This window comes from Pelmatolapia mariae, linkage group LG1 (genome assembly GCF_036321145.2).
Source record: "Pelmatolapia mariae isolate MD_Pm_ZW linkage group LG1, Pm_UMD_F_2, whole genome shotgun sequence".
Lineage (NCBI taxonomy): Eukaryota > Metazoa > Chordata > Actinopteri > Cichliformes > Cichlidae > Pelmatolapia > Pelmatolapia mariae.
The window spans coordinates 35,741,718-35,759,047 of NC_086227.1; the positions used below are offsets into that span (position 1 = coordinate 35,741,718).

The window sequence follows — 17,330 nt, forward strand, 5'->3', positions numbered from 1 at the left end:
AGCCGTGAAAACAGAAGTGAAAACCAGGTGAAAGCCAGACAGTTTTTTTTTTTGCCATGGGGGGTGGGGGTGGGGGTGATATTCATGTAAAATCTAGTCTCCCCTCAATGCCCTGGGCTACTGCAATACTGTGGTTAAAACAGGAATGATTGGGCTGTAAATCCAACAGGAATACCAGTGTGATATTTTCAAAGTACTTGGATTGGATGGTTACTTGTTTGGCCATCAGGAAACATCCGTGTTTATATAGCTTTTTTAGAAAGAGGCTTTGGTCTGTGGGCAGTTTAGTGGAGTCTGTGTTGTAGTTGGCATTTGAAAAGCACATTGTTGTCCTTTTGCAAGATGAACCCTTGCAGAAGTGCAGAGACATGCACACATAATGTGCATCTTAGTTTCAGTCGTGGTTGGCGACATAGCTTAAAGAATAGCAGTGCTGGATTATTTGACTGATCGTCACTTTGTGTAAGGGAGAAACATTTCAGCGGCTGTTGGAAGGTTTGTCATCAAACTTGGTACAGATAATGCTCAGAAAATACATTCCACGAACTTTAAATCAATTCCCTATTCTTTTTTTTTCTTTTTTAAATCAACAGGATAACAATATTTTCATATAAATTACTCACCATTTTCTAAATAGATAAGCAAATAATTTTGTACAAACATTTGTGCTTCCTAGTACTTAGGCTTGACCAAGTCTAAGTACAAAAATAGGAGAAAAACCCCACCTCAGCTCCACTTTATGCTTGGAGCATCCCCTGAGTGATGCCAGAGAATGGAAAACATTTTAGGTTTGTGTGCTGGGGAGGTATTTTTCCATGACCTGAGTGGCTGATAGATAAATGTTTAAAATACAGACCACTGCAAACTCTCGAAAAATCCATGGTACCATTTGACAATATAAGCACAAGAGTTGCTGATCACAGAGACCCAAACAGATTTTCTGACAAAATCAACAAAAAAGTATGGTTTTATGAGAGCGTGAGATTAGTGACAGTGACATTATATATGACATCAGGGTTGTCATATATAATGCCAGTAACAAAGTATACAAAACTAGCTGTAAACATACCCAGTAAGCTATAAACACACAAAATGTCAGTAAGAATAACTGAACGATGAATGTACATGCTGGTCTGAGTGGGCTGGAATGTGAGCCATAGTTTTTTGACTATGATGACATTGCTATTGGCAGGTTAATTGCTTTGAATTGTGAGCGCAGCAAAAACAGTAAAATGAATCTGTCACATATCATATCCATCACACTTTACATACTGATTCCTGTCTATAGCAATATGTACAAAGTTTTCTAATGCAGCGAAGGATCGTTACAGACGTTTTGGAAACGGTAATTTTAAGTTTTGCATGCGGATCAAGAGATTTAATAAAATGTTACGTCTAAACAGTTGTCTTTGGCTCACTATAGTGTCATATTAACCAAAAGAAAAAATAACAATAACTACACAAATGTGCCCTGTCTTGAAAAAATGATAATTTAAAGAAAGTTCCTTTTTTTTTTAGGCTGATGGTACTCCTCTTACATGTCTGTGTGTTCCGATCATACATCTGTCCAGCAGTGGACTCGGCGATAGTTTGCAGCTGATCTGCAGATGACATGACCATAATCTCTATAAGTATGTCCTGTAATTACAAAAAGGAGAAAGAGGTTGATAGAGGGAGAAGGATAGAAAGAGAGAGGATGCAGCGTGAGATTAAAAGATTAAGAATTCTGCAAATGAACTCTGGATGTGAGAAGTTAAGGTCAGGGCACAAGGACTTTAAGTGCAAATGAAAAGAGCCAAATGATGGAAGGAGAGCGCAGATCTCTTCATCTGTTTCACACATTCTACTTAACTGGTGCTGTCACAGAAAATCTGAGAGAGCACATGGGGGAGGATATACGCACGGATCACTTGCAGACTCTTACTCAGCTTGAAGCGCTCAAAGAAAAACAAATGGTAAGGAGTGTGAAGTAAACTGTGACAAGGTGTCCACATCTGCACAGCTGCTTAGCTGGTAGGAAGGATGAGGGAAGGGGGCATAGAAATAGCTCACAGGAGGTGGTAGAAGGAACAGACACAACATATGGCTGCTTCCGGAGCTCTAAGTGAATACCAAGTAGGATTATTCCCCCTGGAATTGGCATTCTTGTGGTATGGGAAGCAGGGTCATGCCAGTCCAACACAAAACACTGTGAGATTGATATCTGAGTCCACCACATTGCAATTCATCATCATCCCAGCTGACTTGACGAGTGCTGTGATTGTTGGGTTGTGAAACCAATACACTCTGTGGTCTGCTGTTGCACTTTAGGAAGCTAGACACACATTAGTTTCACAACTTAAATATGTTTGTAGCCATTGAAAGTCATTCAAAGACGATAATAAACATTTTCCTTTCCTAAAGCCAAAAAAAGAGGATAACTCAAGTCAATAAAGGCCATCTTGAGCTATGATTTTTATTACTTAATAATTAAATTCCATATTTTTTTCACTATGTTTTTCCTTTTCATTTTAAAGCATTTTTGAAAATGAAACCCTTAATTCTGCTAACCATCTGCCACAGTAACATGTCCTTGTCTGATGTATGTTTATTAGCACCAGGAAATGCAAAGAATTCTTTTGTGTCCCTGGTTCCCAAACTTATGTCTAATAATCTGATCACTGAAACAAATAGGAACAAAATGTTCCCAGGTGAGTTATCGGTGCAAAATGTGAACAATATCATTAGGAAATATACTGGTTAAAAGATTTCAAGTTACACAACAATAATAATGTGAACATTTAGCAAGTGAAACACTCAAAACTTTACTGTTATGTTTGCCAAAAAAGACATATTCTTTGAGCTGCTTCGCCATAGCAGATTCACTCAAGGCTTGTTCGCAGTTTGGTGTTTAGAGGTTCCCAACATGTAAACTATATTTTAATGAGCAATGATTTCTCAGAAGTTATGTGGAAAAAAGAATTAGGGACTTTATGTTAGTTGAAACTTACAATACATCCTCATACGTAAACGACAAAACAGCTATATTGCCAGTAAGACCCAAAACACTCGTGAATGTTTCCACATTTGCAATGCTAACGACACTAGTAACAAGACTAAATGTAGTATGGATGGTAATGGATGCTAAACTGCATTTGGTGGTTAAAGATGTGATGGTAGTAGTGTCAGAAGGAAAATGTCTTCCGTCTGCAAAAGGCTTCTCATCTGTTGTATTTGCTAGCACAGTCACAAGCCCTGCTGGTATCATCACCAGTGCGTCTGAACAGTTTGGACATTTTACATGCACTCACTAACACGACTGTAGGAGGCCCCCTGAGTAAACCCTCTGCGTTGTGCTGTTAGTGTGTCAGTGCAGATAAGGCTCCTGTAGAGTTTGGGTCAATTTTCATGTCTTGTGACTAAATTGAGGCAATATTTTGCTGCTGCTGTAAGTTTGCTTTGACTACAAAGGAGTTCACAAGGCCAGTGTGTGTTCTGTCTATTAAATGGGAGCATGCAAGTCATTGAAATTATCGCTGGTATTGTTACTGATTGCAGAAAGTTGTTGATTTTGGCTCGAATAGTGGTAGGTAGGTGATTGTTTTTTGTTCGTATTGGTTTAGTTGTTACTGAAAGGTTGAGCTTTGGGTTTAAATGATCAAAAACTAAAGCAGTGGTGGGTAGGTTTGTCTGAAACTATTGTTTCTATTGTCTCCTGGCAGACAAATGCGAACACTGTGGTTGGTTGGGTGTTTTAAACATTGTACATTTCTTAGGAAAGAAAGATCAGTGATTTGGAAAGCTTGAACAATTCAAGGACATCTAAGTCCTCTATTAAAGTGACTATAAAAACTCTGACCAGAGTTGTTTTTGTAGCTGCTGTTTCACATCACTGGTGGTTGTTTGGTGAAAGAGCAGAAAGTTGGTTTGCTTGGATAAGCACAATGTCCCTGTGTGGTTAGTGGTGGCAGTTGTTCAATGGCATTGGGTTTGGGCTTGGTTGGTGTTGGTAGCATGGACAAAGAAACTGTGGGTGTTAAACTGTGGCCAACCCTTATGTGGTTTTGTTGAGTCTGCAGTTTTTATCACTTTAGCAAGATACTAAAGTTTAGTATCTCAAACAATTAGGAATGTGTCACAGTGCTGGGTCATGTGACCCAGTGTTTGAATTTTTATGTATCTTTTGTATTCATTTGTGTTATAATTTAACTCATCTAGTTGATTTCTAGGTTGCAGTGTAGTCCTTTGTTTCTTAGTCCCTTTTGTCATCTCTCCCTGGTCCGTGCATCTACCTGTCATGTTTCATGTCTGTGTGGCTCTTGTTGTCAAGTTTGTGTGTTTCCTGTTTTATTTTGGAAGAGTCTGGTGTGCTTTGTTCATTGTAATTAGTGTTACTCTCCCCTGTGTTGTCATTATGTTTCATTCTAGTCAGCTGTGTCCTCATATGTCTCCACTTCCCCTGATCACCTCATCTGTGTATTTAAGTCCTCAGTCTTCCTGTGTTCGTCGTCGCGTCATCTGTGTTACATCCCTCATGTCATGTCAGGTTAAGTAGTTTCAGGATTCTTGTGCAGTTCATGTTTCTGTTAGTGATTCATGTATTTCATTGTTTCGTCATGCACTCTGCACAAGGTTCTGTTAATAGTCATTGCCAGTCTTCCTAGTTTGTCATAGTTAAGTCAAAGTTTTCTTAGTTTTTAAGTTTTCCCAGTGTAGGTTCTAGTTTAGTTTCGCCTCTGTCCTTGCTGCTTTATGTTGCCCCCTACATCAGCCATAATAAAGGCTCGCCTTTTGTTAAAGTTAGTTCTGTCTCCTCGCCTGTGTCCGCACCTGGGTCGTCCACACGGTCTAACACTGCTGACCGTGACAGAAAGTGTGATTTGACTTGCAGGTAGTAATTAAGGTTACTTGATGGCAAAAAAATGCAGCCTAAAGACACTTAAACCGTATAGATGTTGAGAAAGATCTTAAGTAGAAAATGTGACATCAGAACCACTTTTGCCCCAACTAAAATTAAATTGAAGTATTAATTTTAAAACATTAACTTACGGATACATTTTTCTGACATTGGGTAGCTGCTTGCTCATAGATTTACATCTCTCCTTTTGTCCCCCATCTTGCAATAGCTGACTTTATGCATTGGACAGTTAACAATCAAAAGGTTATTTTTAAAGTTAGTGGAAGCGTCCCAGAACTGTTTAATGTGGATTGAACCCAGGAGGTGCTTGGCGTTGAATGGTTGATGGTAGATTCCTTTCAACTTTAGGAAATACCCCAAAGAAAATACACCTGTCAAAATCCATTATCACAGATGCTGATAGACTGTGATGTTTGTCAAGAATCACAGGTGGACTTAATACATTTTGCCAAATGGGCTGAGGAGTAATAGTTACCCAACCTGGACTAAACCGTGGTTGGATGCAAAAGAGACAAAGCTATGCTGAATACAATCCAGTGCAGTGTTTTGAAATGGTTTAAAATAACACACTAGGAGCTGACTATGTAAATGCATGTCAAGCAAAACTTTTCACCACAGCAGGGAATTCTCATGGGGTTGTTTTAATGATAGCCTGATGCTTCTCCTGTAATGGGCATGTCTGCATTCATTCATCCATTAGTCTCTGCCTGACTTGAATGTTCAAATAAATCTCTTGTGCAGAAAAGGTAACTCAGAATCACTGGGCTGTGTAAAGGATGTGGTTAAAAAAAAGAGACACATCACAAAAGAAAATGGAAATTGTCCCTTGCATGAGCATTATATGATCCAAATAAAAGTGTACTCATCCAGTTCAGAGTAGAGATGGAATAAAGCGTTTTGTAGGGTTTCTACAATCTTCTCATTAGTAGGTAGTCTGTCGAGCAGCTCGAGTAAACTTGAACGGCCTAAATAGGCTAATCACATTGGCGGTTGTCTTGCGTTTAGTCTCTTACAGTGGGGTTCATAACAAATGGGTAAAATTTGCTTTGGTTTAGAATGTGCAAGACATAATACATGGATTACTGGAGGTCTAATAATCAGTCGACATTTGAGGGAATACGTGGGTTTGGTGCTGAAAAGACATGTAGATGAACCAGTGCTAAATATTTGCCTTACTTAGATTCTTAAATATTTAGTGTTCCTTTCTGTTTAGTATGCAGTAATGCTATATTCTCTAAATTAAGCTACAAAGGGCAGCTTAGAGCATTGAGGAAGAATCTAAAGGTTGCTAGTGTCACTCCCTTGAGCAGCTGGGAAAACTCAGCTGTAGCCTGGTGGATGACTTACAGTTTGATAAATAAAGGTTAAAAGATAAACTTTCTCTACATAGCTGTCACCTTTTTTGACTGAGTGTTTTCTTGTCTGATAGATCCTTCTGCAGGGAAAGAACCCGGGTGTGGTATGGGAGTACACTTTGCCTCGCACTGAGAGGAAGCCTGATTACAGCTGGGGTGTGGTGCGCTCGGATTGCTCTGCTCCCTGTGCCGGAGGTGAGGCAGTTTTTATTTGTATGTCCATCTGTTGATGCCTGGATACAACTAGAAGAGTTCTGGACACGGGATAAGTAAATTAAATTAACTTTTGCCAAAATCCACCACTGAACTGCAACAGTCAACTCAAGCTAACATTACTTTAATTGACAATGTAGCAGCAAAGACTTCAAACTTGGAATTGATGGAATTGATCATCAATTAAAAAACAAATAAACTAAGAAGACTTCGTTTAACATCTCAATTTGAAACAAAATCCCCAGCGTTTTAAAATCTGCTCAGGATTTGGAATGCATCAAATCAGCCCTTGATGAAAAGCCTGAACGGCATAGCAACAGAATCTAAGTCGCTTACAATAAAAGGGAGGCAGAAATATGTGCAGATGTACTAAAAGTGATAAGGAAAAGTTGTGTGTGTGTGTGTTTATAGGTCTGATTTTTGTGTGTGTGGCTGTGTTTTTGTGTTGTGTATAATACCCTGATGAACAGTGTTCCAGGAAATGTGCTAAGGTTAATGAAAAGCACCTTTGTCAGACTTTCTCCTGAAAGACTCACAGCTACTATCCAGCTTACTTGTTAGTGAATAGCTGTTGTGTTTATGGTACATCTAGTTTCATTTGCCATGCCTCTAGGTGCTGCGACAGCTGGCAGACCTGTAGACATATTCTTTGTGTTGATTCATGACAGTTAGAAAATTTAAATTTGACTTCAAATGCATCCACATTGCAGGAATGAAAAATAAAGATCCTTAACCCTTTAAAGCCGGTCAGAGCGAGCACGCTCCGTTGTGCGTAACTATTTTTAAATCCCGGTAGCACTGCAACCACGTAAGCTAGCACAATAATTTTTTTTGCATATGAAACCGGAGGAGTTGTACTTACATTTTATGCCATCAGCTTGTCCTAGGTCATGGTTTCCTTCCACATATAGCTTTGCAAAAACTGCATAAAAAGCACTTCCAGCAACAAAAACATAATATTCCAGAAACACGCTTTGCCGATCTGATCAGCTGTTCGTAACACTTCCTACGTCCATCAGCGTGAACTATCGCATGTCCGCCGTGACATGCCCGGAACCGGAAGTGACGTCATTTTGCGGAAATGTAGTTTTTTTTACCATCAGGGCCTCCTGAGCCCATACTTGTGTATTTAAAAGTTATGTTTGACTTTATGACTTTCTGTATCGTTTCTGGGATGCTTAGAAGTCAAATTACACTGTTGGAAATAGTTTATTTTGATGCATATGCTGTTTTTTTTGCAAATTTGCATTATAATATTTATTTTAGTTTTTCCTGCAGTATATGAAAATTGGTGTATTTCAAAAATAAAACTATGAAGACACTTAAAATAAATTTCCTGTGGTGGGAAACTAGTTTGTGCAACTTTTTTGTATTTACAGTTTTGAGGGATAAGCCTCTTAAATTTCTCTAACTACAAATATATGTTAAAAAACAAAAACCATTTTCAATTTTTTTGTAGTTTATTGCACTTTTTTTGCAATTTATGTACTTACTATGCACTTAATGCATACATATTATTAAAATTTGGGTTATAATGGTTGTATTGATGTATATCAACTTGAAATGCTCCCAAAAATGGCACCACAACATGTAAAAATATAATATAAGCTCTGGCGGACTTGGTTCTATGGTAGGTCTTAAAGGGTTAATTACCTGAAAGAAACACATTACGATTTCTCTGCTTCTCTCTCTCTGTTTCTCCATCAGGTCGTATCTCAACCAAGGCTATCTGTTTGCAGGACCAGAAGGCTCAGGTCAACTCCAGCATGTGTAATCCCCACACCAGGCCTGCACTGGGCTCCCATCTCTGCAATACACAACCTTGCCCTGCATAGTAAGCACTGCTGTGTGTGTGGGTCAAAGAATTTCTATGTGTACAGTTGGCTGTGGGATATGTGGCATGTGTCTGTATGCTGCCAAATTTTCAGGAACCTAGGGCGCTGTTTTTTTTTGTTTTTTTTTATAGGTGCGCGCGCACACACACACACACACACACACACACACACACACACACACACACAAATACTGTGGTTGAGCTGTCTAGAGGTTGCATGTGGTCTATTTGCTGTGGCTAGCCAGCACTCCGCTCAGCCTGTGTTCTTCTTGTCACTCTATCCTCGTCTTTTTTTTGAGAAAACACATGAAAGCCCACTGCATCTTGTGCATCTTGTGCTCTTTTGGATAAGTCTTTGTGGCCTTGAAGTGTTTTCTCCAGCTGTGTCTCCATGTGAGTGTCAAGTGTTGGTAACTGATCTCTTGTCTACACGTATGCCCTGATGATTTTCATTCTTTCATTTAGACCATTTAGTTTGAACACTTTTAACCTGTTAATGATCCTGAGACCTATAAATGAAAATATGAGAAAAAATGCTACATTGTTTTTGATCACTAGAAAGAAACTTTCCGAGCTCATGCTTCATCTGAGCTGAATCTACCGCTGAAGTCACAGATGTCAATATTTCTGTCAGTGTTTGTAGTGAAATGACAAAAAGAGAGGGCTTTATTGTGGAAATGTAGTTAAAAACAACCAATATCTTAGAATGCAAACTCTTTAGATTTTTAATATGGATTGTGACATTTTAGGCTAAATATCAAATTATGCAAATGCAAAAAAAAGAAACAAATTTTAGACAATGATTTAACTAAAAAGGAAACATTGGGGTTGAGATGAAAAAATAAAGAAAAGCAAGGCTAAAGAGCAGGAAGAAGACATCAAAGCTGGCTCTGAATGATTGCTGATTTCTGTGCATACCCTCTCATATATACTCAGCCCAAAGCTTCCTGCATTTCTCAGTAGCAAAACCATGGCTGTGTTTTATCTCCTCGGTCTAGACACTGAGCCTAATGGCATGCATTTTTAAAGGAGACAGTGCATTTTGGGACCAATGCAGCAAGCAAAGGAGGAAAACAGGAGATAGTTCAGTGGAGTAACAAGTTGAAACAGCGCTGAATAAATGGCCCCTCTTCTACAGTATGTAGGGCTTTGGCTCGGGGAAATGGAGCTAGCTTGATTTACAGCATTGCTCCAAAGAACAGGCAAGGAACTGTGTCTTGGGTTCAGAGAGAGTACTCACTCATGCACATGCAAACACACACACAGAGAAAAGCAACATGCCAACATAGAAAGGCAGCATGCATTCTTATAGTTCCTTTTCCAAATGCATAATGCTGGAATCATGTATTTCTGGTCCAAACCGTGCTTTAAAAGTAGAAATATAAGCTGCTTCTCTGATCTTAATGATGTTGTTATTTTGTTCACTATTAGCCATGCTGCAACAAGTCCAGACTGAACTTTCTCCTGTGTCAGGAGTTGAATAAGCCAGACAGCTATCAGTTACACCTCCAGCATACAGCCTCTGTTTCTCACTAAGTTTCCCACCACCCGAGAGGACATTTCCTGCGCCTAATCTTGGGCATACCATTTCTGCTATCTTGGTGAAAGCTATTAAACAGCCTTGTTGCGTGTCCCATCTGCCTCATTTTGCTTAGCGCAGAAAATGGTATAGTCCAGATAAATAAGTACTGTCCATGCAGGGAAATAAATAAGCTTGACACCCATGGATTCTATTTTCTACAGTAGCTGACAGTTTTTCTCAGATGGTTGTGAGTATGGGCCAATTTATGGATGCTACACAGGAAGCAAGTTGAGTTGAGTGAGCAGCATGAAAGCTTTAATGACTGCATTAAGACCTCCAGGATGTATGGGCACGCATTCAAGAGCCCAGCAGAGAAAAGAAAAATTGACAATGAAGTGGATGCATGTGTACTATGTGAGTGAACATCAGTGTTTGGGTGTGTGTGTGTGTGTGTGTCTGGAAGGAGGGGTAATGTGAAAGTGCCTGTTTATCTCTGTGACATGTATCTCGGGTGCTGACAGGCCTATCCATGTTTTATTGTGCAGAGATGGAAGGATTCCCATGGGGCCAGGCCAGTCTAGCCATGCAGAGCCAGTCAACCCCCACCCCAAGCCCAACACTCACAGCCTCACATATAATACACACACAGCCTCACCCGTTCACTCTTATCTACTTCCTTTCTTTTGCTTTAGACCTGTTCTCTCTCCACGGGGATGCTGGACTGTGATGTTGCAGCAGGTTCCCATAACATGGGGACGGAAGGAGAATTTTAATAAGTCAGTTCAATCATTTGGGCCAGCTTAGGAAGAGAATCCACCTTTAAAGATATTTAACTCAGCATGAACATCAGTTTTGTAAGTGCCAACAAATCAGTTCAAACGATCTATGTACCAGGCATATTTACCACGTTTTTAGGATCTATACTGCAAAGTTAAGAGTAAAATAACTTCAACATGAAAAGAGCACCTTTATCTTATTACTCTTTTCAACTTGCAACAGCTTCTAGAGCTCACAGAACGTTTGTGAAGAGACAAAGGACACAGTAAATGCATTTGCTAAAGGACTGGACATGTGTGGGAAATACAAACCAGACAAGCAGCTTGTTAAAGAAGGTTGGATTGTGGCATATAATTATGCTTAGGATCTTAAGAAAACCACACGCCTCCAATATTAGAATTAGAATAAAGTTCCATTCACTGGTGGTACCTGGTCTGCAGCCATGCAAGTACCAGAAAATATACAGTCGAGCTTTTCAGAACCTCCTTTGCAGCAATGTGCTGTTCCTACCTCAGGTAATGAAACTTTTTAGAGATACAAATTACAGCTAGGTCAGTGGTGGTTTGCAGTGAAGCGAAGTGGCTCTTCAGCCACTTTCCCCCAATGATATATTGTTATTTATAAGCCAGGAAAAACAGCAGGGGAAAAAGCAAAACAGTCCACAAGCCAAAAAATCCCAAACCATTCCTTTTGGGTCCCACTGGTTGACATCTATCCCATTTCCAAATTGTAGTTTAGTCCTGCAGCTTCATTTGCCTGTGGCATTTGAACAAAAATGAAAGCATTTTTTCTTCCCCTGAAGCAGGTCGGTGGTATGGAGGAATGGTCTTTGTGGTAGCGTGTTCTCTCAGAACTGGACAGCGCCATCTGCCCATCCCTCCATCTCCCTCTTCTAAGCCTGTGGTTGTCAGACCACTCATTTGGTGAAATCTCCCCCTACAGCCCTGATGCCAAGACAGAAACTATTTTAGACATAACAGGAGGCTTTTCATCAGTGGTGAAGCAGGATTTCAAAAGGACAAAGAGCGAATAGATTAGAAGTAAGAAGATGAGGGCAGAGTGAACAGGTGAAAGAGAAATAAAAGAGCCAAACAAACAGGCCAAAGGGGAAGAAAAAGTGTTGCATGTTGTGGATGGCCTTGAGGAACTTGAAAAAGCTGTCATGAAGAGTCAGGTATAGAAATGGTTTTCATGTTTAGGTTCATATACAATGATAAATATAGAGATTGATCGAACTGCAGAGACATGAAGATATATTCTGTATATTCTGTCTTTTCTTTTATTACTGATAACCAGCTTTGAGCCAAGAATCTAACTTTTAATGAATTCATTTAAAAAAAAATTTAACCAGGGTAGAAAGGGCTATTTTATGAAGCGCAACAACAAGCACTTTTCAGAGATCTTTGGTGCGATGACAGCTTGTATTTCAGTGGGTAATTGAGGTTTACTGGTCCTAAAATAAACACAACAAATCAGGGATGTCCTGATTAGTAGCTCAGTCTTATGGTCGTTTTGAGTTTGGCTTGATGTATAATTTACAATTTTATTAAAGCACTTTAGTCTTTGTATCTATGCATCTATGCAAACCTGGTTCTGCTGGAGGCCTCTTCCTGCTAAAAGGAAGTTTTTCTTTCCCACTCATGCACTTGGGAAAAGTACAGAGTGGGATTGTCAGTTTCTATGATACTGAAAGGTCTTAAACTTGGAATATAGAGTTCTGTGAGACAACTGTGCTGAATGGCACTAAAGTAAGATACAATTAAATAAAACTCAATTTCTGTATTTGAGCAGTGACTGAGGCAAACCTTCCATGTTTTCTTAAATCTCCTCTGCTCTCTTGGCACAGTTGGGCACCAGGAGACTGGGGTGCTTGCAGTCGGTCATGTGGTGGCGGTCAACAAACCAGGACACTACGCTGCATGAGGAAGGTAACCTACCAACGGGAGGAGGTGGTGGCGCACTCCTTCTGCCCTGTAATCTCTCCGGCCCAAGTCCAGCCCTGCCACACCCAGTCCTGTCCGCCAGAATGGAGCACTGGATCTTGGTCACAGGTGGGTTTGTAGCAACATTCCAAAACCACAAGAGCAGCGTAGCTTTTAATTTTGACATAACAAGTCAGTCCACATTGAACTAGGATGAATCGCTATGAAGTTTTGTACTGACATATATGATCCCTGCAAGTCAAATCCTAATGACTTTGGGGACCCCCTGCCTTTTCCTTTATTGCCACATGAGGTTTATATTCATGGTTTAAGGAAAATATTTTGACAACTACTAAATGGATTTCTGTGACACTAGTTACAGTTATTCATGTTCCCCATAGCGTAGTCTGCAATAACTGCTGACCCTTCACCTAACAGTTAATCTAGTGCCATCAACAAATTCAATGTTAACACTTAGCAAATGTCCGTACGCAAACATGTTAAACTCGAGAATTAAACTGTTGTTGCCTCCATGGCATTACACTGATCACATTTAGAACACAGTAGCACTGCACAGCTTCAGAGAGCTCTTAGCAAAACATTTAACACTTTTTTCTACACATATTTTCAGGGAATTATACCAAGACGATCTGACATTTTATTTACTCCTGTGCATTTCCCACCATGAAAAAGGCTTTAGGTATTGTTTTTTTAAATTTTGGTTAAAAAATGAGTTTATTTCACTCATAGGTGACAATACCCAGTCTCTGCCTACTCTATTGTTAAGTCATTATTTTTTTACTACCAGGGTTAGAGGTTATGAGGGATATCTGTCATAGCTAATTTATTTTCCTTAAGTGCAAGTAAAGCATCACCAGTGTGTGGTCAATGCACACTGGTATGTCTCTGCATGACAGAACCCTGTCTGTGTCTAGGAAGGTACATATTCACTCAAACACTGAGTGTCCTTTTCAAGCTGTCAGTTGTTTCACTCAAGCTCAAACAAATGCTCTGCTGCCCTCTGTTGGATTTTTTTGCCTTTATTTAGATAGGTGGGTCCCATTAAGATTATTTTCCTATTTATAGGAAGTTCTGGATTTGTGGAACACAGTACGAGATAAATTACACAATGTAATAGTCTATATGTATTACTAGTAAAGAAAGATCACTTGTCAGGAATATTAAAGTTTTAAAAAAAATTCAGATTAAAACAAATTCTTACCCTTTTCTATATTTCACCTACTGTCAAAATTAAATCCTTTGTGTTGTTCGACATATCTATTTAAGAACTAACTGTATCCATCTAGTAACATAGCACATCCTTAAATAACGAAACAGCTACATAAGGTGGAGTCAAATGACCGTTGAACTCTTTTATAAGCAATAAGTAGTTATTCGCTGCACAGAACTGTGTTTTGTTTCTTTGCAAAGCATGTTTTTGATTACATCGTTTAATGATCTGGCTAGTTGATGGATTTGGCTGGTTCCTCTTTATCTACAGTGCATCACATAATAGACTGAGCCTTTCAGTGCTCATATTCCTGTATACAATATTAATAGCCTGGCAGCACATCTGATACTTTGTAAACTGTTCCAGGATGTTTAGCTGATGTGACCTATGCAGTCCGGACATTCAGCTGCCATTCAGCCATCATTCTTCGGGACACTCAAATTGTGTGTTTGCACTATTTTGTAACAGCAGCCTGAGTTCAGTTTGCGGTCAGGCAGAGACAAGGCCAGCGTCCCTGAAAAGATCAATCGGAGCTTTTAGTGACAAGAGGACAACTGGGAAGTGTGTAGTTGTGAGTGTAGATACTCAGATGTGTGTGTCTGTTCTCTAATAAATTAATGCGGTGTGTTCAGATAAACTGCCCTGATGGCTGTGTTCCTCAGTCCCAGTGGGGCAGTTCGACTCTGCTGTCCATCTCTCTGCAGTTCACATGGAGTTTACAGAACCAATGTCTGCTGTTAGTGAGGACTTTGATGAGTTGGGGTCACATTCATCCCAGAGTTATTGGTTTATTGTGTTTAATGACAGGCCATAATGTGCTGCCATCAAACCAGTGACCTTCTGTTTGCTTATCCACCATGTGGTGAATTAGGAATGCATTAACAGTGTCTGTGCCAAGGATTTAACTGCTGTTAATTTGGCCTAATGTTTAAATGTGATAGAAGCTGAAGGTTAAACCAATCATAAGACTATAAGTTACAGTGTATGTGCGTGCAAGTAATCTGTGTATGGCCATTAAACCTTTGCTTAGTGAATCATTAATATCCCAAGGATCATCTGTAGTTTTGACTTTTGCTCCACAATGACTTTTACTTCCTACTTGTCCATGTTCAGTGCTCCAAGACCTGCGGCCGTGGCCTGAGGAAGCGGACCGTGTTTTGCCGCAGCACCGATCCAGGGGCCAAAGCCGTGGTGGTGCCCGACAGCATGTGCAGACAGCACCACAGACCCAAAGCCCAAGAGACCTGCGTCCTGCGGCGTTGCCCTAAGAATGAGAGGCTTCAGTGGATCCCCACTCCTTGGGGAGAGGTAAGAAAAAAGGACTTATGAAACTCAAGAAAAATGGAAGTGAACTGAATTTTGAGTTCAGATCCGCAGTGAGGCATTTCTATTTGTGGGTCAGTTTGTTGCTTATTGGTGTGTCTGTCTCAGTACAGTGCAAAAGATGAAAAAGTAGTGTCCTGAAACTATATAAAACATCAGGAATAAACATTCTTTTTTTGATGTTGGACCCTCAGAATAAAGAATACAAAGCCCTCTTTCTAGCTTGCCCATTTTTCAAAAACACTTAACAATCATACAGGGAGAAATCTATCATAGAACAGAGAAAGCAGTTTCACAGCCAGCAGCCTCAATAGACTAGAATGAAATGCAACATGTTTCATCTGGAACTATCATTACTCCTCTGCTTCATTTCCCCGCACTGCGCTTGTTGAAAATAATACTGGCACAAACAAATTGAACTGGGAGTAGAGGAGGCAGGTTGGGGAAAATAAGTAACTCTATATATTTTACAAAACTGAACATCTAACTTTTTGTGACCTGTGGAAGATGCATTTGTGCAAAGAAACTACCAACAACCAAAATCAGGGAATTAAACTAACCGTAGTGTTTATAATTCATTTCATTATCAATACATACTACCAGTGCGCAAATTACAGTAGGTGACCTAATTAATATTTTACGATCTGCTGTGGTGAACGCAGCTGAAAGATGTTTGAATATTGAGAGATGAAGAAAACAATACAATAATTATCTACACCTGAAGCCCTTTTTTGCATTCTTTTTAAAAATAGCAACGTTAACTTAATAATTGCAGCGGAAAAAAAAACATCTGTGAAAAATCTTGGCTGTGTTAGTGAGATACTCGAGCCTCTTGCACTTCACTCTCCTTCTCTGTGGCTGTGTGTGAGGCAGCTGCCTGGGTCCCGCTCACAGCCAAATAAGCTGAGAGCGAAAGAGAGAGAAAGTGAGTGAGCACAAAAGGACAGAAGCAGTGTGACCACAAATGACAGCAAAACAAGTCTCATTTTTCAAAACCAAAAAACTTCAAGCTCCTCTTTTGTGCACATATTCTTCTCATCTATCTCCAACCTTTTTTTCATCCTCCCTGTCGCTCTTCAAGCCTTCAGTGTACTGAACCTTGTAGGCCCTGAACCTTTTCTAGCCATTAACAGGGTGTCTGCCTGGCATGTTCAAATTGCCCACCGTAGCCTTAGGCAGTGCAGTTTTGGAAATGTATAACATGTATAGTCAGAAATGTTATAGATTGTTTCTGCTTGACTAATCTTTGTGTGCCGTGATTTTTATTTGCCCCATTAAAAGTACTTAGTTGTTAGTAAATATTTGTTTTGCTATACACTTGGAGCCATGAGTATGAATGATAGGTGGTTAATGGGGTCCCATTCTTCTGAAATGGATAATGATTAGCAGTGGTTGCTACTTTGTGATGGATCAAATGTGTTGGCTCACTCGATACTAAAACTGAGAAATTTCACCCAGGTGAATCTGTGGAAGTCAGTTCAGATAGAATTTTTTTTCTGCATTTGTGCCAAAGATGGGCATATTTTTACCTGTTGTAGCACAAAGCCGGGCTGATAAAACACACAGGTGACACAAACTGTCTGCTCATCATATATAATGACTGAAAAATACACAGTAAAGCATATCAGGGTTGTTTTTTTGGTTTTTTTTGCTCCTTAACTACAACAGTAAATGAGCTTGCGGTGTCTGTAACTACAGGAACCATCCCATCACTTACAACCACTCACAGAGTTCATTTTCTAAAGCTGTCCCTCCTGCTTGCACTCTGTTTCAGTGCTCCAGGTCTTGTGGCTCAGGCATCCAGAAAAGAGAGCTTCACTGTGGGGAGAGAGACTCACAGGGAGGGTATGTGCCTTCAACTACACACTAAGACATCCCTCAGACTTTAATAGAACTGCACAGATACTTGAGACCCCACTGTGCCATCTGTTTACTATCATCTGAGTCAGAATTTCAATGTTTTTCAAATGAGAAGCTCTGTAGGAATAGTCGTTTTGAGCAGAAAGCCTGTCCTGTCGTTGCACAGGTATGTGGCGTTTACTATACGGAGGTGCAGGAATATAGCCAAACCTTTGGTGGATCTTCAGCAAGGATGCAACCGAGGTCCATGCCCAGAGCTCCCTCGGGTGGTCCCTGGAAGAACGACCTCAAGCGCAGTGGTCTTAGGCTGGTACGCCTCTCCCTGGCAGCAGGTAGATTTTCTTGTGCTTTGGTTAAATGCTATCTACATCAAAAGATTTTTAAGGATACATGTGT

General features: G+C 40.0%; 1 protein-coding gene across 3 annotated transcripts in view; it reads left to right on the forward strand.

Annotated features, from left to right (window-relative positions):
- The window catches only part of adamts18 (ADAM metallopeptidase with thrombospondin type 1 motif, 18), a 57,770-nt gene that overhangs the window by 31,787 nt on the left and 8,653 nt on the right, over positions 1-17,330 (forward strand). For all 3 annotated transcript variants that reach the window (XM_063480229.1, XM_063480222.1, XM_063480237.1), the window contains 6 exons: positions 6,327-6,447; positions 8,173-8,299; positions 12,445-12,649; positions 14,865-15,059; positions 16,849-16,919; positions 17,101-17,266. In XM_063480229.1, coding sequence (XP_063336299.1) covers positions 6,327-6,447; positions 8,173-8,299; positions 12,445-12,649; positions 14,865-15,059; positions 16,849-16,919; positions 17,101-17,266 — 885 coding nt within the window. The remainder of the gene's footprint in view (positions 1-6,326; positions 6,448-8,172; positions 8,300-12,444; positions 12,650-14,864; positions 15,060-16,848; positions 16,920-17,100; positions 17,267-17,330) is intronic.